General features: G+C 38.1%; 1 protein-coding gene, 1 non-coding gene and 1 pseudogene across 2 annotated transcripts in view; 1 reads left to right on the top strand and 2 right to left on the bottom strand.

Annotated features, from left to right (window-relative positions):
* The window catches only part of EIF3A (eukaryotic translation initiation factor 3 subunit A), a 43,155-nt gene extending 20,938 nt beyond the window's left edge, over positions 1-22,217 (bottom strand). Inside the window, 7 exon segments of the mRNA XM_020988199.2 lie at positions 1,596-1,767; positions 4,595-4,803; positions 5,135-5,334; positions 7,182-7,345; positions 9,525-9,661; positions 9,874-10,064; positions 21,940-22,217. Of these exon segments, the coding sequence (XP_020843858.2) occupies positions 1,596-1,767; positions 4,595-4,803; positions 5,135-5,334; positions 7,182-7,345; positions 9,525-9,661; positions 9,874-10,064; positions 21,940-21,988 (1,122 nt within the window). The 5' untranslated portion in view covers positions 21,989-22,217.
* Positions 540-669, bottom strand: LOC144456428 (small nucleolar RNA SNORA19). Its single transcript, XR_013485521.1, has one exon. It is a non-coding gene; the product is annotated as a small nucleolar RNA SNORA19 (small nucleolar RNA).
* LOC110209590 (ER membrane protein complex subunit 6-like) lies at positions 13,366-13,819 on the top strand (annotated as a pseudogene).
* Positions 22,218-23,207: the final 990 nt, after the last annotated feature.

The following is a 23,207-nucleotide window of genomic DNA, read 5'->3' as shown; positions in this document are numbered from 1 at the left end:
AAAAATGCTATCCAACTCTGGAGAAAGAACTGATGGTGTCTGAATAGAAACCAAAGCATACTATTTTTTTTTCTTTTTTGGTTCAAGTTTTCTCCTACAAAATGAATAATATGGAAATTAATTTTACATGACTGCACATGTATAGCCTATATCAGATTGCTTACTGTCTTAGGCAAGGGGGAACTGCAGGGAGGGAGGGATAGAATTGGAGCTCAAAACTTTAAAAAATGCTAAATTGTTTTTACATGTAATTGTGGGAAAATATATTTTTAAAATAGACATTTTATAATGTTTAATATGGATGTATATGTAGAACCTACATCAGATTGCAGGCTGTCTTGGGGTGGGGGAGAGGAGGCAGGAGAAAACTGGGAACTCAAAATCTTATGGAAGTAATGTTGAAAAATAAAAATAAATTAATATTTTTAAAAAACAGACATTTTAAAAGGATGACATAAAGGTTAAATAATAACAGAAAAGAAATTTAGAGTTTTTTGTAAAGCACCTAATGTTTATGGTTACATTTTTCTTCAAATACTATGTGTTTGAAGGGGACTGGCAGCAGTACTATTCCAAGTCATGCTGCTAATTAACCTTCTATAAATTATATAGCACATCAGAAATAACACTGCTCACAACACAATGAAAGCAGGTCAATGAAATGTGCACAAGTGCATACCTGTTGAAAATAAAATTACAACTTCAAAGTCTACCAAAAAAACATTTAACTCACCTTAAAAACATAATATTCAATTCAGACAATGTCGGACTTCTTTTTACATCTATTTCCCCATGGTTAGAATGCTCTCCCTCCTCACCTTTTCCTCTAACTTTAAAACTCAATTCCAACTCCACCTTCTGCAGAAAGTCTTTTCCCAATACCATTCCTCTCTCCCCACACACAATTACCTTGTTACTGTCTTCCCTATGATCACATTACATTTTCACTGTATACATATATATATACTGTATATATACACTGTACATATAGACATATAGATATATAGTATGCACACTGTGTCTCCCTTCTTAGAATGTGAGCTCTTTGAGAGCTAGAACCATATATTTTGCCTTTCTTTGTGATCTCAGTGCTTAGCACAGTGCCTGGCACATAGTAAGCACTTGATAATTGCTTGCTGATGGCTTAAATTACATTTACTATGTAAATATCTTAAGTTTATTACAAAAGATAACGATGTTTCCTATTTCAAAACTACAGTATCATACTTACTTATACCACATTTAGTTACTAAAGGATTAAAATTCACTATTATGAGTGTATTGGAAGAAATTCCTCACACAACTCTTTAGCCCTGTTAGATATGTGCACTTCCCTTGCCATTTTCAAGTACCAAAATTTATTACGAAGTATTACATATTAAATCTTACAATGTAATTTCTCTATAGTCACAAAATTAAAAAAGGATTTTTGTCCTACAACAATTATACCAAAGCATTTTGAAATTTTTCTAGTTAACAAAAGGAATCATTTTCCCTTTGTAATTTTAGCAGGATTCTGAATGGACCCACCCTTTAAAATAAAAAAGAAAACTGATGGTAGTTATAGGGTGCAAACTGCTTAAATTTATACCTACCATATCATTAATAAGAACAATGCGTGTTGGTGGAGCTTGGAGACCTAACAGTGTTGCAAGGCGACGTTGCTTTTCGACTATGATACCATCCATATCCAGAAGTCGAGCAATATCAGTACGCTCTGGAGTGATAGGAATGGAGAGTGTGGCTAAAAGAACTCTAGTTGACATTCTGTTGAGAACAAAGTTACAAAGGAACCCTTTATACCTCTATATTCACATAGCAATTCCTATTACTAATCTGACAATCTATTCAAGTTGCATTCAATGTTTTCATTATGACAAATTTAAAAGTAGTTGCACCCTATACAGTGAACATATGCGGGGAAAGACACTTTTCTGGTAAATGATTCTTCTGTAGTTAACAAAAAGGAAATACCAAACTTCAAATTTTTGTCTTAGAACAGAAATTTAGACCACTTACTACAGAAAATCAGAAATCTGTGATGCTAGCACATCACATAATCAAGAATTGAAAACTCATACAAGAACATGTGGAATGTATTATTAGTCTGCTTGTAATTATCCACAGGGAATTCTTCATGCATCATGACATATAACAGAAAAGGAAGGCGATGTGGTTAATCAATTAATTCCACTGTCAGTTACTGAGGCTTAGTTCAAACACAAGAAAAAACATCGTAGTCACTTAATAGCTACAGACAATATATAAAAGACAAAAGAATCACACGATAAATTTTTCCCAAGAGAAAATGCTCATTTCAAGATAAACTTTTTTTAAATACAGCAAGCAATAACTTTAGCCATCATTATATTGTTTTATTATCCATAACTGAGTGTTAAGACAATTGATGGATTACAAATGTTTCAAAAGCAGTATTTTATAACTAATATAAAAGAAGCTACTAATAGAGATTTAGAAATAAAGTTAATATAAGGAAGTATGCTGGGGAAATCATGCTAACCAATAATTGAAAAACTCAGAGGCAAGTTAAAGCATAGAATTTAGTTTAAGTTTCTAAGAGTGGGTTTTAATATTTTCTTTAAATTTAATTTTAAAAAGTAGTCAAAGGAAAAGATATGGTAACCAACATTATTGACAGAGCCTCCAAACAGGAGCATCAGTTCCTAAAGTACTGTCTAGTCCAATGGTGAAGAACCTTTGGCCCTGAGGCCACGTGTGGCCCCTAGGTCCTCAAGTGCAGCCCTTTGACGGAATCCAGACTTCGAAGAACAAATCCCAAGGGTAGTCCCTCCATCTACCTCTCGCTGACATTTTTAGTTTCTCAATACTGGATATAAATGTGACTTGTGAACCATAGCAACAATTTACTCAGATTCATCTTTACTTAAAATAGACTACTCCATATTAGTTTGTATGATTAAATTTAATCTTGGAAGCACAATCAATAAAAACTTCATGTGCAAACAATTAAAATTTCTATTCTTTTACACAACAGTAAATCCTCCATGGTTCAGTCAGTCTGACAAAATGGACCCTCATTTACTGTTGCTGGGAACCAGATGTTGTTTAAAAAGGTATAGAGTACTGGAAAACTAAGGTAAAATTGTAGACAACTACTTCCTGTCTGGGAACCCTATAGGAAAAATGCATAACCAGCGGACATAAGTTTTGAGACAACAGAAAACACACACACACACACACACACACACACACACACACACACACCCCACCCCCATCCAAGTGAAAGCAAAAGAATAATGAGACTGCTGCCACTTCTGTATCATGGGCTGGGCTTGAGACCTCGGGTGCTGAGGGAAGAGACTTTAGCCCCACTCCACCACCTGCCCCCATGTTGGGCCCATCTGTCTGTCTTCATTTGTCCCCTGTCCTTTCCTGTTTGTGTTGGTGTCTGGCCCCTATGTATCTACCCCCAGCATGCTCTTCCTCTAAGCTCCAGTCAGGTTCCCACGTGGCTAACCCAAACTTCCTCTGGCCCCATACTCTTGATTAAGTCCCTGGCCCCCATGTGTCCCTGAACTGTGTGCCAGCCTCCTCCCTCCATGGGCACACATACTCTTTCCTGTCTCCCTCCCTTCCCCAAGCCCACAGGCAAATTTGTATTATGTAAAAATCTCTTTACATAGAGGTCTACAGAACAATCCACTTACACAACACAAGAACTATCTATTTCAAGCCTGGAAGGAAGACTAAAAGGGAAAATACAGTCAAATACGTAAGAGTCTAGGACAGGTAAAGCCTGCCTCCAACTAAAGGTATACCCAATCTTAACATGTAGGGACTCAGCCTTGGTAAATCTGGGAGAGAGAGAACAGGATACACATTACAGAATCTAAAAGAGTGGGCAAAATCTAGGATATATAACATTAAGGCCCACCATCAGAATTCTTTATAGACAAAGTCGAACAAGAAATAGAACGGGTGGGGGCAGCTAGGCAGCGCAATGGAGAGCACCAGCTCTGAAGTCAGGAAGACTTGAGGTCAAATCCAGCCTCAGACACCCGACATTAGCTGTGTGACCCTGGATAGGTCACCGATTGTCTCGTAAAAAAAGGGGGGGGGAATAGAAGGGGCTTGCCTTTGCTTTACAGACTTGTCTATTATAAATTTAAACATCTGATTTCACTTTGCTTTCAGGTCCCTAATAAAGATACTTTAAAAAAATTCAACCTTCGTCTCAGTTGATTTATATGGGAAATGACTAGGCCACTCAGCCCTAAGAAACTAAGGGGAACATAGTAATCCCTTAGAAATTATATATGTAGTGAAAGCAGTAGAAACAGACCACTACCCTCAGAGAGAATCAGGAAAATCTCTGGTAGAGAACACAGGGCTCAGTTGTAAGAGCAGGTCTCCTTTCTAAAGAAATTCTTAAGTTTCTCTTGTCAAATTCAAAATAATTCAAAGAACATTCTTTGAAAGGTAAAAACACTCAGATGAAAGGCTCTGTGTTTATGCTTAATTAGGGCTCAATTCATCATGAATAATGCATTCTCTTAATCTTAAAACATGAAAATCTAAACAAATTAAGAGGGAAATTAAAATCTCACTTTACCTCTGCATCTCTTCTTGGGTAAGATTTTTTCTCATTTCTCTAGACAGATGGTAAAGTCGATGGAGGGTAGATGCATGAAAAAGAGCATTCCCAGATTTCCAGAACACAGTTGAAACTTTGTTATAGTAATTTGCCATCAACTGAGGTTTAGGTGGCTTTTTAGATAATGAAAATAAACCATGAATATCTTCTACTGCTTTGAATGCTTCCTAAAAATCAAGAAAAACCTCAAATTCAACATGGATAAAATACAACACACAATTCAATAACTGAAAAATACAATTATATAGGCCACAAGTTATATATTTGAGATGTACCACTTGTTTTCATATGGGGCTCACTCACATGCAAAGCTAGTAAGCATTAGAATTCCCTCTATGTGATGTTCATCACATATGCTTAAGTCAAATGGAATATATCATCAATAAATTGCCCAGTAAGAGTTACTCATTATAAATGAATAAAATAAGATCTATACAGATTCAGTTATTACAATGAAGACTTTTAAATCAAATGAAGAGTTTTTAATCAAAAGCATACCTGCCACAGTTCCATACTAATAGCACTGTCCAACTGAACAAGTCTTGTTTCCAGATGCATAGACTGGCTCTCAGGATTATTAAGATTGATTGCTGTACTTTGGTTGTGGTGGCGCTGGATCTGTGACAAGTGCATCCTTAAATTGTCACACAGCTTACGGAACTCAGCCTTACGAGTATATTGCAGGCAGAATTTGAAAGCTATGGATAAAAATTTTTAATTTATTAATGTTTCCCCAAATCAGAAAGTTTTGCAGGATGAGTTTTATCAACATGAGGATGCTTAATTATATCTAAGATACATATCAAGTTATCATAACTGTCTTGGCACCAAAGCCATCATCATCATCATGCTTTGATGTGTCCCAAACCTCTATAACACCTTGATTAATCAAATTCCAAAACAATACTTTTCTGAAAAGATATCCATAATTAAAGGTAAACTGTCAAGGTTCCTAGTTTTGAAGTCTTTGAAAAATAAAAAATAAAGTGTTCTATACTCAGTATGTTATATAATTCAATAACAGGGAATAATTATCAGAGAATAGCCAATATCAAACACTGTAATTTCATTTTTATAAAAACTAATTACATTTTAGGAACTTCTACTAGTATTTAATTGAGCACATGGAAATATGAATTTCTTGTTCCTTTTTAAGGTATTTTAATTCCAAAGTTATTTAAATACACAGTAATATGACAGTGCCAAGGTTTTTAAATTATAATTTAGTCTATCAAGTACCTTTAAAAAACACAAAAATTTTGTATAAAGGCTAAAATTAATGTAAGCAAGTAAAATGACAGCACTTCTCATCTCAATGGAAGACAGTATCAATAATCTTAAGGAAAAATATATGGTTCAGTGTGGTTTGAGCCAAAGTTACAACTTAGCTCTAACAGCCTATCATACGAGTCAATAACTGAAAAACACAATTCACAATTATATAAGCAACTACATATATATTTGGGATGTACGTGTTTTCCTGTGTAGCTCACTCACAAGCAAAGCTTATTAATAGGCATTAGGCTATCATAAATGCTTAAGTCAAAGCAAAACAAGGACTTAATGAAATTCATTATCAATAAAATGCCAAGTAAGATTTATTAATTAAATAAGATTTACACAAGTTCATTTACTATGAAGAACAGTTTTTAGTTAGCAGTCCTAGTTTTTAGTTTTAACAAATACTTATTAACAGACAGAAGAAGCAGTATATTATGATACAGGGGCATAATAAACATTATTCCCAACAGCTGCCATACTAAAAGGTTAGTAAGGAAGTAACAACCTATTTATCCAAAGGTAAGATTTCCAACAAGTCTAGTCACATACTAGTGAACCCAAATGCCCAAGTGGGAAATGCTTCTGAGTGGAAAACAGCTGCCCAAATCCTATGCACTTTACTCTGTAGAAAAGTTAGAGCCACCTTTTGACATCTAGTCAAGCATGGGTAAAAGGAAGTGTATTATAGCTACATAAAACAGTGATAAACAATTAAAAGGGACAACAAGCAAATAACCCTACAACATCTCACAAAGTTTGAGACTGTCATTGCACAGCACACATACAATCCTTATAATGATTCCAGCAAGGCTATGTGGAATTTAATAAAATTTTAAGAAGTATATAGTATTTTTAGAAGGATTTCCATTATAAAATGTTTAAAATAAAATTTTGCCACTTAAGGAGATAAGATACAGCTATCAAGAAAATTCACCATGCTAGATAAGTGAAATATTTTAGCACCTTTTCAGGACTACTTTAATCATTTTCTCAACATTTATCAAAAATTTTCTTAAATACCCTAGTTCTTACGTACATTTTCAGTCATAAAGTTAGTTAAACACAGCTCAATCCAATCTTTACACTTCAATAAATTTATACCAGTCATTTTTCATTATGGCTTAAAAGAGCAACAAATAAATACAACTAATTAGGCTACTTTCAATACAAGGAGTTTAATGATTTGAAATTTTTAAAAATCTGTAATATAATTTAAAATAAAAATTTCAACTCACTTCATACAGATTCTATGTTTTTGTTTTACCTTGCTGGGCGATGTCATGGTAGAGACGCTCTACTCTAGAATTATTTCGAAGAAGGTCCAAACACTGTCGATATGATTCCCACAGAAATTTAACCCAGGGAGTTAAAAGCAATCTGTCAGTACGATCCTGAGTATCTTCACCACTTACAGCACTTAGGAGAACACTACAAGTGGGAAGAAATAGAGTGTAAACAATTTTTCACATCACCACCTCAATCAAAAAACTAAAATCACCAATGACTGTCATTAAATTGCATAAAATCAATATAGATAGCTAAGCTTTGGTTAATTCTAAAAAATGTTTATTCCTAATCTTAACCAATACAGTAGTACAACGATCAGAATATTTTCTAATCACTGGCAATACAAATTAAATGAGCAGCTCACATGCACTTGAAAGATGAAATAAATTGTATTTTCAGTTTTTATTACCTTCGTGTATGTCTCCTATTTTTTTAATTCATGGGAGAAATAAATGTCTATAACTAAAATCTTACCATACTGGTCACATTATAGTTTAGAATCACTGAATCTCAGAATTGTAAGGTACCACAAAGGTACCCTCAACCTGGACCTAAAAAAAAAAAAACCCTCTACAACATCCCTCACAAATTCAACCTCCATTTGAAGAACTCCAGAAATTGGGAACCTGAGGAAACCCTTTCCTTCTGGGGCAGCTCTAATTATTAGTAATTTCCCCCTTCTATCAAGGCCAAAATCCACTTCTTTTTAATTCCCTAAATCTGCCCCCTAGGGCAAAGGAGAAGCTTTACTACCCTTCCAAACAAAGGTTCAAATATTTAAAAGACAGCTATCACATCCACCCAAGACTTCTCCCTTAGGCTAAATATCTCCACACAGTTCTTTCAACCAAACCTCAAATGGGCAAGATACCAATTACCTTTCTCAGACCACAATCCAGCTTGTCCATAAAGTTTCTAAGAGGCTCCCAGAACTGAACACAATACAGTTAACCCTTCCATATCATGGCTGTTAAGGGGCGTATGCACCCTATGATCTAGAAAACTTGCATAAAAAATTTTGGTCCTCCCTTTGCACCAGAAGTATAAATTTTTTCTTTTTCTTTTATGGGGTGTTTATAGTACCAACATATATTTTGTGCATTTCTGGTTTTCTAAATGTTTTCTGTGTCATCTACTGGCCTTCACATGTCTTCTGCAGCTTCTACAAGACTCCCAAAATTCCCATTTAATTTCTTGTGCCGATCTGTGATATATGAAAGCTGCAATAAGAAAAGTGGCAATATGGAAGCACTAACTGTACTCTCAATACAGTCTGATCAGGGAAGTATATGGCAGCACTGTCAGCTGCTTTGTTTTTGACAATAAACCTCTTTTAATGATGCCTAAGATGGCCCTTAACTATTGACTGCAATATCATACTAAATGCACAGTGACCTTTCAATCTACTAAAAAACCCCAAATCTTTTCCCAGGTACATAAACTGACATCCTTAGATCTCTCCTCAATCCTACGTTTCTGGGGCAGCTAGGTGGCGCAGTGGATAGAGCACTGGCCCTGAAGTCAGGAGGACCAGTGTTCAAATCTGGCCTCAGACCAAACACTTAACACTTACTAGCTGCGTGACTCTGGGCAAGTCAATTAACCCCAACTGCCTTTTAAAAAAAAATCCTACATTTGTGCCAGTTATTTTTTTAACCCAAGTCTTTACATTTGCCCATATTAAATTTTTTCTTATTAGCTCTAGCCCAACATCCTAGCCTGTCGTGATCTTTGTTGGATTTTTCTTTTTTGGATTTTATCATCCATATCAACTCTGATAAGTAACATGCAAATTGATAATCGTCCCTTCTTTGCCTTCATCAAAGCCTACAGATATATCACTAGAGCTTTCTACTAGCAAATTCCCTTGAAATGGATCTACTGATCACATTTTGGGTGCAGTGAGAAGGCCTCAATCTTCCTTTTTCAGAAAGTCTGAAATTGGGAGATGGGGAGAATTGTATATACAGATACTTAATTTACACAAATGTACATACCAAAAAACGGCACTAATTATGTGACAAACAGCTTTTATGCCTGCCACATTTTTTTCCTAGCCTAATGACAGAGAAATAAGAGGCAAGGGTAGCTAAAATGGCACAGGAACTAGTCTTATCTACAAAGGCTTATTTTACATTTGTAATGTTCAAAGTCTTCAATACTCTCAGATATTGAGCACTATACATAAAAGTTTTGTTTTGAACAAAACTTCATAAAGAAACTTTGCCTCTGTTAAGTGTGTACTATGCAAATGGGGGACAAGGCGAGGAAGGATGGCTGGTGGTTGTCACCTGATTTAATATCAGTTAATTGCACTCACCTCTCAGGAGTCTGAATATTATCCAAATCTTCTATATCTAAGACCATTTGTTGCGATTCTTCCTTAGCAGCTTCGGTTTTTTCTTCAGCCAGCTTCAAGTAAGCCCTAACTACATCCTCTAAGGATTTGATGTTCACCTACAGGTATGCATAACCAGAACATATGAAACTAGTTTCATTCAAAAACCCATGACACTTCTGAAATGCAAATTCTAAAAAATATAAAGCACAGGTTTATTTTGAATGACAGCAACTGCAAATTTTAAGAAAAAGCAAGCTCCTGCAAATCACTAAATGCATATAAGTTTTATGAATAAGTAGTACAAGTACCTGTCTTTCACAAGTCTTACCTGCTGACAAATATTTTTATACTGATATAATCCTTCCTTAGCCAGGTGGCTCTTGCGGAGGTCCACACACAGTTCCAGGTATTTCAGCATAATAGGCTCGTGTATTTTTTGCCATGTCCGATGTTTTTTACTTTTCATAACATCATAGAGAACATCAAGGGCAGGCTGCTTCTTGCCAACTTCAAGAAACTCTGAAAGTTAATCCAGAGGATCAGAATTAGTTACATAAACACCAAATTCCAAAGTTTATTTTTTAAAAATTATTGATTCTTTTTATTTTTACATCAGTTATTTTTAGATATCACCACACATTCAGAGCTCCCACCCCCTATGAACCCTCCGTAGTCAGGATGTCAAACAGGGTGACAATGAATGAGTCTGGCAGCATATACAACCGTCCATATCTGTACCCACTCCCATCCTCCTCTGCAGGGAGGCTAAGCATTCATTTTTAAAAACCACTTCTGACTGCTGCCAGTCAGAAAGTGACTTTTAAGTGGCAGATTATAGTAGATAAGAAAGCTGGTCCAGGCATCAAGAAAGAACTAGCTAGAAACCCTGGCCCTCATTACTTACCTAGGTAACCAGGGGTGAGTAACCATTTAGTCAATTTTCTCTAAGGGAAAATGGGGATAGTAAACTCTGCAACACTGTGAGGTTCAAGTGAGATCACGTATTTAAAAGTATAATACAAAAGTTAAAATGCTATGTAAATGTCAGGTATTATTTAACTATTCAAATAGTTCAGACATATAATTATGAATTTAGGACAAAGCTCTAGCCTCTATATATAATCAATATCTTTTTAAAAAAACACTCTTAGAAGACAAAAACCTCCAGTAAATTTTAAAATCAGGGAAAAGTGGGTATTATCCCATCCCTTTCCCATCACTGAAAATAAAATTAATTTAAACTAAGTGTATAACTTGGCTTGCTCATAAAAATGTAAGAGGCAGCATAGTAGGAGAATACGACTTGTATCTAGGCGTTAGGAAGCCTGGATTTTAGTCTTCCACCCCACCTCCATTATTTATGGTTTTATCAAGGGTAACAATATATAACATCTCTTCCTAATTTTATCATAACAAGTTTATTATCAAAAACTCTGAAGTTTTGTTAACGGTAGGAGACAAAAGTAAAGGCAGACTACAACAGACTGCACGGTGTCTTGGGATGGGGGAAAGGAGAGGAATGAGGGAGAGATAATTTGGAACTCAAAATCTTACGGAAGTAAATGTTGAATACTAAAAATAAATATTTTAAAAAATGAAATAAAAGTTTAAAAAGTAAAGGCAGAGGTAATGGCAGAAAGCATATGGCTGATGTCAAATGAATAGTGGAAAACAGGGGGCCCTCAACAAATGGCCTATTTTTTCAGTGAAATATGAGGCAAAGTTCCTAGCTAAGAGGACGGGAAGAGGGGAGTCATGGGAATTTTGAGACAGGAAAGTTTGGAAAAAGCTACTGGTGAATGGGGTAGTGAATTACGGAAGTATAATGAAAGGACTGCCTTGTTACAGTTAAGAGTCTGACTGAGATTATGTAACAAATCTGTAGTGGATCCAATCAGTCCAGTTTTATTATTTTCTCCAGCTTCATCTGGCAGCACGAATAAGCTTAGCAGGCTGAAATGGGTGATAGGATAAGGGGACAAGGGGACTCAAGAGAAGTGGACAGTGAAAAGTTGAACTGGCTGTTGGGTGTTCAATAAATTGTTGAATTGAAGAATAAACTTACTCCAAAGTCATAGTAGCAATGCTGCTATGTAATTTAACCCTAACTTTGTCAAGTATGTCTCAAAAGTGAGCACCCTTGAAATGGTGTGGATGGAATTTGTCTTGTTTTTAGCAATGATAGCCTCTACAAGCACAACTTTGCCTTTTCTATTTCATCTTCTCTGACTGCATCCTCTATCTTACTCATACTCTCATTTATCTTCAATTTCTCCCTATCTTCTGGTTGCTGCCCTACTGCCTATACACATGCCCATATCTCTCTTACACTCAAAAAACCCTCAGTTGCTCCATCCATTCTTGCTACCGTGCCATATCTCTGGTTCACCTAAGGATTAAGATAGGAAAGAGAAGTAAATATAATCAATCCATGGGTGATCGCTTGGAAAAGAATTAAAACGGTCAAGGGACTTAAGGTCATGGTTAAGGGCAAAGAACAGGATTAGTGGTTGCAGGACAGTGAGAGGCAGAATGTCAATAGACTGGGATCAGATAAGGAAATTTCAGAGTTCATAAACATGGAAGTAGTACATTTGTGAGTGATGGCAAGGGTATAACCATTTCTGTATTTAGGTGACATGGGCTGGAGGGGCAGATCATAGAACAGTTGAGGAACTGAGAGGTTAGGATTTTTGAGATGCATCAATACATACGAGGGAAGAAGGTGATAAGAAAACAAAGACTGTGAGCCAGGCACCAATCTCATTAAAGAAAGGAGAGTGCCCCGGAAGTCACACAACTACCACCAAAATCTGGGTAGACTGATTGGGTGGTAGATATGGACTGAATGAACTCAAAAGAGGAATGAGTGGTAGTGAAACAAGGTGACAATTTTTTTCAAAGTACTTGGCTTAAAAAGGGAAGAGGATAATGAAAGCTAGCACTTATATAGTGCTTTAAAGTTTACAGTTCCCTATTCCAAAGAGCTACAAAACTGCATATCCTTTGACCCAGCAATACCACTTCTAAGGCTGTATCCCAAAGAAATCATAAAAATCGGAAAAGAACCTACATGTACAAAAATATTCATAGCAGCTCTTTTTGTGGTGGCAAAAAATTGGAAATTGAGGGGATGCCCATCAGTTGGGGAATGGCTGAACAAATAATGGTATACGAATGTAATGGAATACTATTGTGCTATAAGAAATGATGAGCAAGTGGACTTCAGAAAAACCTGGACTTATATGAACTGATGCCAAGTGCAATGAGCAGAACCAGGAGAACACTGTACACAGTTAACAGCCACACTGTATGATGAGTGACTCTGATAGACACAGCAATGCAAGGAACTAAGACAACTCCAAAAGTCTCATGATAGAAAACACTATCCACATCCAGAGAAAGAACTCTGGAGTCTGAATGAAGACAGAAGCACACTACTGCTCTCCTCTTTTGTTGTTCTGTTTCTTCTTTCTCATGGTTCATCTCATTAGTTCTAATTCTTCTTTACATCATGACTAATGTGAAAATGTTTACCATGAATGCATAAGTAGAGCCTATATCAGATTACACACTGTCTTGGGGGAGAGGAGAGGGAGAAAATTTAAAACTCAAAAGCTTATGGAAGTGAATGTTGAAAACTAAAAATACATTAATTTTAAAAAAAAAAAAGTTTACAGTTTCTTACACACATTATTGCATTTGTTAATAACAGTTCTGTGAAGTAGGCAGGAATTCTCCCCATCTTACAGCTGAGTCTGAGAGAGGTTAAATGCTAAGCTGACTGACCATAAAAGAGATATAAGACAAGTCTGAAGGAATGAAAGGGTCTAGTGAAGGTTTTTTTAAAAGGATAGGGGATAATCTCCTGGCAGCCTCAGGGCCAAGATGGTGTCTGTGCAGTCACCATCATCTCTGCCCAAACCAGTGCCACCCAGAGGAACGTCAGGGAGAGGCATCCAAGCGTGATGGGGCCCCCCCCTTCATTATCGAGGCTGCTGTCCACAGAAACGCCACCATTCTGGACTACTGCAGGACATCCATGTCTGTCCTCTCCAGGGCAAACGTCAACAACTCTCCTGGGCTTGACTGGCTTCTACAGCTTAATCTTCTATTTCCTGGCATCCTCTCTGCTCCTAGTACTTAAGGCCGGAAGACAATGGAACAAGTATTTCAAATCTAGGCGACCACTCTTTACTGGGGGCCTTGTTGGGGGGCTCTTCACCTACATCCTCTTCTGGACTTTCCTCTACGGCATGGTGTATGTCTACTGAGGGAAAAGGGATTGGCGTGCGCAGAAAGACTCTTGCTGGGGTTAACAAGATGTAGTCTGATAGTCTTCCAAGGGAATTGACTGTGCTGTTAATATTATTAGTAATTTATGTCAGAAGAGAGATCTCTGGTGACAGTCCACAGATTAAATCAAATGTGAAATGTTAAAAAAAAAAGATAGGGGATACTTGGAATATGTTTAAAAGCTGCAAGGAAGGAATCAGTGGATAGGGAGAGGCTGAAGATTTGTCAAAGGGGATGATCAAAGATGTAATGTGCTAGAGAAGATGAGAGGAGAGATGGGATCAATTTCACACAGCAGAGTGTGTGTGGGGGGGGGTGACAAGAAGGATTACCTACATCATTTTGGGGAGAATGAGAAAAAATGTCAAGAGGTTTTGAGTTTACAAGAATGGAGAAGAGGAAGCTCACATTGCATGGCCTCAATTTTTTTCAGCAAAGACGAAAGTTTCTCAACTTAAAGAGAGAGGTGGGGGATGGTGGAGGTGAGAAAGGAAGAAAAGGTTTGGAATAGCTTCCGTAGGGAATGAGACAGAAAATCAGTTAGGGATGAATAAAAGGGGACTGACTGCCTTGCTCCAGTGAGAGTCCAGTTGAGACTGGGTAACACGAATGTAATATACTCAGTCAAAATCATTGTTAGATGAGGCAGCTAGGTGGTGCAGTAGATAGAGCACCGGCCCTGAAGTCAGGAGTACCTGAGTTCAAATATGGTCTCAGACCAAAACATTTGGCACTTACTAGCTGTGTGACCCTGGACAAGTCACTTAACCCCAATTGCCTTAAAAAAAAAATCATTGTTAGATGTCCTGCAGCTTCATTCACTAGTGAGGCATAGAGGTGGATGGCAGGGCTAATCCAAAGCTGGCATTTGGCAAGAGAAAAGTAGCAACAGAACAAGGAAGTGAAAAGATTTTAAATATAAAATTGCAACGGCTAAATGGTTAGAAAGGGAAGAAAGTGAGAGCCAGGATAATGGCTTGGGAAAGTACAAAGGAGAAGAACTGGTGGTCTCAGGGCAAAGAAGATGAAGGAAAGGTACAGCATAGGGGAGAGAAAGGAGGTTATAGTCAGATAGGGGAATGTCAATTTCTAAACAGGGAAATAGAACACCTACAGGTAACATGTGGCTGTCAAATTGATACAGTCCTAAAGCACAAAGTGAAGGTCTGACCATTTCATACCTTTAATTCAATAAACTCCAGGATTTCCAAAAAACTGCCTATCAGTTCCAGGATCAAATACAAAATCCAGTTTGTCATTCAAATTCCTTCATGACCTGCCCCCTACTCAAGCATCCAATAATCTCTTAATTGTCAATGTGATGGTCTTTTTAGCCCTATCTCAAAACCTGCTCTATTTGAAACTTGCTCACCCTCTTCTAGATACTCCTTGATGAGTTTTCTCCTTCTCACTTTCTCCTGGTTTGGGTTCTTCCTGTCTTTTTCAGTCTCCTTTGTTGGCTGCTCATCACTCATGATATCATGCCCCCTTAATTTCAGGTACTCCCAAGGTTCTATCCAAGGCCCTCTTCTCCCTCTACACTCTCTTGGTAAATTCATCAACTCTCCTGGACTTTGGGCTTAACTATCATGTCTACGAAGATGACTCGACCTCTCCATATCCAGCTCCGGTCTCTCTCCTGAGCTTGCCTTGTATTTAACTACTCTATATACATCTTGATTAGCTTTATAGTTATGAGGTGCCTTTCACGTCCTTCCCCCCCCCAACAGAATATAAATTAACTGTAGGTAAAATTGTTTCAATCTTTATACTTGTATCCCCACTGCCTAACAAGGTGCCTGGCACATAGTGAACACTTAATACTTGTTTACTGATGAGAAACTTAGATACAATAAATGACTTTGCCCAGAATTATATGGTTAACAAATGTCAGAACCGGGATTTGAATTGAGGTCTCCTGATTACAAAATCAAGGTTCATTCCACTATACTACCTCTAAAAGTATATGGCAGGTCCTTGTACCCTGGGAAACTTAAAATTTATCTGCTCAACATGACTTTGGTTCCACTCTTCTCCACTCTTCTTACTTTACTTCTTTCCCCAAATTCCTTTATTCTTCATGTCTAATTCTTTCTTTTGGAAAACTATGAAAGCACAGAATTCCATCTTGGGGAAAAACTGAAATCACAAGAGCCTAGACAGTAAGAAGTTCTAATGAAGTGGAGAGAATTACGCTCTTTTACCCCAAACATTACAATGTAATACTGTACAGGAAGACAATCAAATCTTGGTTTCACAAGCTGACAACCTATAGTACTGTATCAATAGTGGCATACCTTCCTCCTTCAACATTTCAGAGAATTAAACATATCAAAAAAATATTCTGTCTTTATAAGGGAAATGGCCTACTTTTAATTTAGAAGATTCGCATTTAAACAGATTTTTGATAACTCATGCAAAATTTCTCCCATTCCAAACTCTCAACTAAATCCAAATCACTTAGACAAAAACAAACAAAAAAAAACCCTGAACCAATTTGATACTTTACATAGTAGCTTTTTATCTGAACACAGCAGAACTATCTTTTTTTCTCAACACAGTACTCATTTAAGTCCCATTAACAACAGTCCAGTTATACTGCCACGTCTACCGCTACCTTGAGTTAAATGGTTTATTTCCTTAAGGGAACTGGTACCCATTAAATTCAACTGTATTCAAAATTAAAAGAATATCACAGCTGAAAGGGACCTTAGACAAAAATCATTTCCCAATCCTAGTCTATCATGAGCAATATTTGCAAAATACCATTTTACCTGTAATTTTAACCACAAAGAGATCAAAGTGACGGACTGTGAACATCACTTATATTAGTCCCATTACCTAATAATAGTTTCATAGAAGTCACCTAAAACTAAAGACTGCCATGCATGAATATAGTAACCTTTAATATTCAGTGAACTAAGATTTGCTAAACATTGTTCATACAAATGTATATACACATGTACCCCAGATAATTCACTTTTCAAAAGGATAATTTCCTTTCAAAAGAAAACAGAAACCTGGTTTCTTTTTTAAAATTAAGGCTTAGACTTAATTGGAAAAAAATTGGGAAAACCTGAATCAACCCAAGAGACTGTCCCATGAGAACCTATTTTTTTAACCCTCTCAGGAAATCTTGTTCAGGGGACAGCTAGGTGGCGCAGTGGATACAGCACTGGCCCTGAAGTCAGGAGGACCTGAGTTCAAATCTGCACTCAGACCAAACACTTGACACTTACTAGCTGTGTGACCCTGGGCAAGTCACTTAACCCCAATTGCCTAAAAAGAAAAAAAAGAAAAAAAAATCTTGTTCAGAAAACACACAAGCATATAATTGCTTAGGTTTTTTCAACTTTCATATCTCTCACCATACTTTTAAATTCAAAGAGCAATAAAGCAAGTCAAGCTCTCTTAAAAAGCACCCTTTTTAATGAGACAAAATTTCCAGGTAAATAGGGCAACAGAAAGATTAGTAATAAGATAAAAGCAAAGATAAGAAATTTATCTTGTCAAGGTGTTTTCTTTCAGTGACTGATCAATTAAAGCATCCAATGCATCAACCTGGAAATCAATTCAATTTTAATCAATTTATGAAGACTTTCATTATTGTTAAGTTACGGAAATGTTTGCTATTGTTAAATTGAAAAAGAAAGAAAATCTCCTTAATTTAGACTTTAAACAATTATAATAACAACTGCTTGACTTTAATTAACACAGGTGACTTTGTTCCCCCTAAGCTTCCAATCACAAGTATCCTGATTAGGCAAGGAAAGACTACAAATTACCAACTGTCATTTGGGATTGATTAAGTCAACACAAGTATATGTAGTAAGTGCTTGGTAATACTTCAGGGAATATAAGATAAGCAAGGCACAGTACTTGCCCTCAAAGAGACTGAAATCTAATTGGGATGAGAAAAAAGACAAATTTTACAACAGGATGGGATGTTAGAAGGCATCTTGTCCAATCTCTTCATTTCAGAGAAGAGGAAACTGAGGTCCAAGATGTTAAATGACTTACCTAAAGTCTGTAAATAATGGAGTCAAGGCTAGAAGCCCAAATAGTAAAAGGCAGGATATCATGAGTGAGGCATTCAACAGCAAAATACTCCACAATTTCGGCACACTAATGACAAGATGTCTGAAAAACACCGGCCTCTGCAAACATGTACATTTTAAAATTATTTTATTTATGCCTTTAAATCTATTTTAATTAAAATATTTTAATATACATTTTCAACTACCTTTATTGGGATAATGGTTGACTACTGTACTCTCTAGTGAAACAACATAGTCATCAGAGCATTGAAACTATGTATCTAACTTCTTGAGGTTTAAGTCTGGGCTTTTAAGTGTCATTTTTACAGGCTCTTTTGTGGATCAGACTGAGTTACAGTGTTGCTCAAATTGTGGGTTTGCCACAACCACTTAATTTTTTTAAAGTCACTACCGTAAAACATAATTTAAAAGGCTTTTACAACTGCATGAAAAAACTTGTTTGGTGCTTTACACTGAAGAGATGATCAAAAAGGTGCAATTACAAGTGCGTTAATGATTTTTGTTAGATTATCTGATTCTAGATTTACATTATAATAAACATTCCAAATTCAAAATAAAGAAGAGATAAACATTGGAAATTTTAGGAAACATTAAGATACTGTCAATGGATTGTTAATTTAGGTATCAAAATGTTGAAAAAAGTTAATACTTCATTATACAAATTAATTCATTTAAATGAAACTGCAGGATATATTCAATAAATTAACTAATTTCCTATGTACATACAGTAATGACACTACTCTGGTCTACATTTGACAAGGTGTCCACATCACTTAATCAAAATGTCAAGGGCACAGCAGTAACAGTACTTTATAACTGACTATTTCCTATCAAAATCTAGTTTGGAAGCTCACTGGCAATAAAACACAGGCTGAGTTATTCCTTTAACTCAATGATCCTTAATATACATAGAGCTGCCTCAGATAACTTGTCACCATTGCATATTTCTTCAAATGGAGCCACAAGACTAGTTTTTAAATGCCCCCTCTTAATATTCTTATTCAAAATTTCTTAATTTTGCCATTAGTTAATGTTTAAGAGTTAATTTTGTGGCATTCACATTGAAGGACTGTAAAGTATAATTTCACAAAGTAGTTTGGTCAAATAAAAAAATGTCAAAGACCACCCATGTGGTCTACTTAATATTATTACTTAATAGTGAGAATATTATAATAACCATTTATATATATATCCAACAAAACTGATATCAGTAAAAACCCTAAGAAAACCAAACATTTGGCATTTAGATCACATAAATCATGAATGTATCGCTTGATAGATATCCCTTGTCATGAAAGCACATGTACATATTTATAAAAATACTAAAAAATCTGTAAGGCTCTGTAAATGACAAATATTTTATAGCATCCATGGAAGTATGAATTTCACACAACAGTATTTTGCATAACTGAGACTGCTCCAGGTTAATTTTGTTAGAAAATTAACTTTTTTAGAGGTAACCAAATTTATCTCATAGAATCATAAGCTTAAGGACAGAAAGGGGTCTTAGAATTCATCTAGTCAATCACCTCATTTTACAATTAAGAAAACCTCTATTCTACATTACAAATTAAAAACATTCTTTCATCAAGGTTGTTTTTGCATCATCACAAAAATGAAAGCATGTTAAGTCTTCTAATCAGCAATTTATTAATTGTTGATAAGAGTATGATGTTAATAAAGTCAGTTTTGAGTTCAATTCCTTAATAAACTTGTTCCAGGTACTGACTACACTTCTAAGCACTCCCCTACAAAATTCTGCTAGGCCTTCAAAGTCCTTTATAACCCTCCTACCTTTCCAGTCTTCTTAAATCTTAACTCCTCCTGCCACATAATTGTGAATCAAGACACTCCACATCTCTCAGCTCCAGGAATTTTCTCTGGCTGTCCCCTACACCTGCTGCTCTCTCATCTCAGCCTACTGGCTTCCTTTAAGTTCCAATACAAATCCAATATACTACAGGAAGCCTTTCCCAATCCCTCCTTTTACTCTAGTGCCTTCCTTTTTCTAGTTATTTCTATTTATCCCGTATATATTTTGTACATATTTCTTTGCTTATGAGCTTCCATTAGATTTTGAGTTCCTTGAGGCAGGAACTGCCTTTTCCTTCTTTCTGCATTCCCAATCACAGTGCCCAGCACATAGGACCTTAATAAATGGTTACTGACTACTCCCCAACTACCTGCAGTCAGAAAAACTGGACCATCACAAAGGTCACAGGAAACAACTCAAAAGTAAGTGATCAAAGGTCAATAACATCAATTTCAGTTTATAAAGGGTGTGAAAATCTTTAAAGAAGCTGGATAGATTTAATTATGCCAGATTCCTTAAAAAAAAACTTACAAAAAATTATAGAAAATCTCCATTAGTTAACTAAATTTGACAACAGGTCCAGTATAATCATGAACATGGATTGGACCCAAGGCTTTGTATATCAAATATTTTTAAATTAACAGGTTTGTTTTTTTCTTTTTTAAATACACATACAGTACCAGACATACTCTGAACGACTGGAAGGCACAGACAGGAAGACCCAGTGCTAGAGGCTACAGGTGAAAAGACCACACATAGAAGGACAAAGAATAGAAAAATATGACACAAAGTAGAACGATATTGGTATAGAAAAATACAAAATATGTATAACAAAACTAAAGAAGAGTTTTCTGAAGGAAAAGTTTACACGGAAGAGGTGATACCTCAAGGACAGGCCCTGAAGATAAAGAAGCATTTCAAGGTGGACATATGGAAGGACACATTCCAGATGTGGGGTACAGTCTGTACAAATGCAGAGGGAGATGACGAGAAAGATGACAGTTTGTGATGAGAAATGAAATACACCTAAAAAGCCAAGGTGAAACTAGGTTATGAAGGGGCTTCCAATGCAGACTGAAAGATTTTTAAGCAAAAGAGTGATCTGTGTGCAGCAGGATTATTTTGACAGCTTAATAAAGGATCTGTGTCCTGCACCCTCCCCCAATCCTTGTCATCAATTTGGAGGACACATACAAATTCTGCAAGTCTCCCACGGAAGGAAAGACACATATGGGTGGCAGGAATCCAGGAAAGCAGCATAATAAAGGGGGAGCTGTGCCCTCAAAGTCAGGAAGCCTGGGTTCTAGAATCAGCTCTCCCACTAATTAATTGTGTGGGGTAAGGGGAGTTACTCACCTCTCTGAATCGGTTTCCTCCTCGGTAAAATAAGAGGCTTGAACTAGATAACTACTAGAGGTCCTTCCAACTATTAACACTCCACTGACTTTCAGTAAAAGAAAAGCCAGGCCACAGATGTGGTGAGTGCTTATAAATAACTAGAAAATAAAAAGAATAGGGCGAGTATCCTCCATACGGAAAAAGTGCGGCGGTCTGCAAAGTAGGAACGGCCTGAAACCAAACTGGACTCCAACACCAGGAAAGGGGATTCCTGTGAAGGAGGAAGGTCCCCAAAGACTGCGGGGTCTCCATGAGGCTGGAGGAGAAATAAGCTGTCAGCGCCGGGGCCCCCACGGGAGGTGGAGCCTCGGTCCCCGCGTGCATTGTCCCCGGGAGCCATGTTTCTTCCTGCCCGGCTTTCCCAGATGGCGCCCCGCGAAGAAGGAAGCCCGGCGATAGGGGAGGGCGACTGCCCGGAAGGAAGGGACGCCCCGCGGCACGGCGCGGAAGAAAAGTGCCGGCCCAGGTGGCAGCGCTCCCTCGGCGTGGGACGGGACGGGCGGTTGGGGGAGGGGCGAGGCCTGCGGGCAGGGCCGAGGAAGCGGCGGCCCGCGCTGGGAGACGCGGGCGGGGAGGCCCCAGCGGGGGAGAGAGAAGGACGACAAGGTCGGGCGGCCGCGAGAGCACAGACGCGGCGGTTCACCGGCCTTCAACCGCCCAGGCTCCCGGGAGCCGCAGGGCCCCGCCAGGCGCGGAGACGATGCGTGGGGGGCCGGCGTGGACCGGCCTCCGGCGGCGGCAGGGCCCACAACCGCTCGGCTGCCGGAGCGCGGCGGGACGTCCCTGCCCACCCCGGGACAGCCCCTCACCCTGCCCTGGGCTCACTCACCGTTGGCCCGTTTGAGGGCGTTTTCCGGCCTCTGGAAATAGGCCGGCATCTTGGCGGCGAGGTCAGCTCACGCGGCGTTCGGCGGCGGCAACGAGGTGCTCCTTGTGCCGGACCTGGATGGGGAACGCGTCCGCGACCTCTTCACCGGCTCCGCGGGTGGAGGATCGGGAGAGGGGGGTGGCGGAGAGAAGGGGAGAAGAGTCGGCGAGCAACACGCGCTTCGCCAGCGCCCCAGCCTGCCAGAGACGGAAAGGGATAGCCCACGTGACCCCCGCCGGGCGCCACCGCCTCCCAGGCCCCGGATGTGCCGGCGCGCCCGCAGTGTTGGACGCCGGGCCCCATCCACACGCCGCGCCGCGCTGACGTGATGGCGTCACGCGCTTCTGCTTACGTGGCCGAGGGCCTCAGACGGCTTCACGTGGGACTGGGAAAGCATGGGTTGACCTTATCGGGGTCTGCCTTCAGGAGCGCGGGCTTTCGTTTTCGTGACACTTTAAAAGGTCGTAGGCCGTCATTCGCAAAGAAACTTGTTTTAAACAATCCCAAGTGTTAGATTAAACGGATGGAGGTGGTGCTCCAGCTAAGACTGCAACATATGTGTGCCTGTATTAAACTACACGTTGCATTATAGTCGTTGGTGTTCTAAAAGAATGTGAGCTTCCTTCAGGGCCTTGTCAAGTCTTTTTCGTTTTATCCTTGTACGCAGACACCTTGCTGTCATGGTTTGGTTCGAGGTGCACCCGTGGGGGGGGGGGGTTCTGTTAACCCTAATCTAAAAAGTCGAGTGCTTTTTCCAAAGAGAAGACTCCCCAAAGAGTAAATAATTTAGCCCAGTACCCAAGTGTTTGAAATAGAGTGAGGAATGGACAGAAAAGTAGTTTCATGTACAACTCTCTCCTGTTCCACATTGTATATGGAAATATTTATTTTATTTGGTAATTGCTAAGGTCAGAATAAAAAAAATTTTGTAATTTTTTTTAAAAATTACAATTTTTTTTTAAACAGCCATTAGGCTAAGTGTTGGATGACTGTTGTTTCTAACCTGGCTCTGCCCTTTACACTTAATGTGTTCTTGGCCTCTGGCTTCCTCAACAACAAGGGAGGGTGATAATATTGGCACTTACTAAATAAGGAAATTATGAATGACGAGTGAAATAATGAAATATGAAAATACTTTTTTGAAAGTACTTCAATAGAAATCAAAGGTGATATTAGGTGACTATCTCACTAAAGTCCTCTTTCAGTGTTACTTTGTGGTAGAGATGTGA

The sequence above is a fragment of the Phascolarctos cinereus genome, unplaced genomic scaffold (genome assembly GCF_003287225.1).
Source record: "Phascolarctos cinereus isolate Bilbo 61053 unplaced genomic scaffold, phaCin_HiC Scaffold_3;HRSCAF=262, whole genome shotgun sequence".
In the NCBI taxonomy this organism is placed as follows: Eukaryota; Metazoa; Chordata; class Mammalia; order Diprotodontia; family Phascolarctidae; genus Phascolarctos; species Phascolarctos cinereus.
This window is presented reverse-complemented; position numbering and strand designations above follow the sequence as displayed.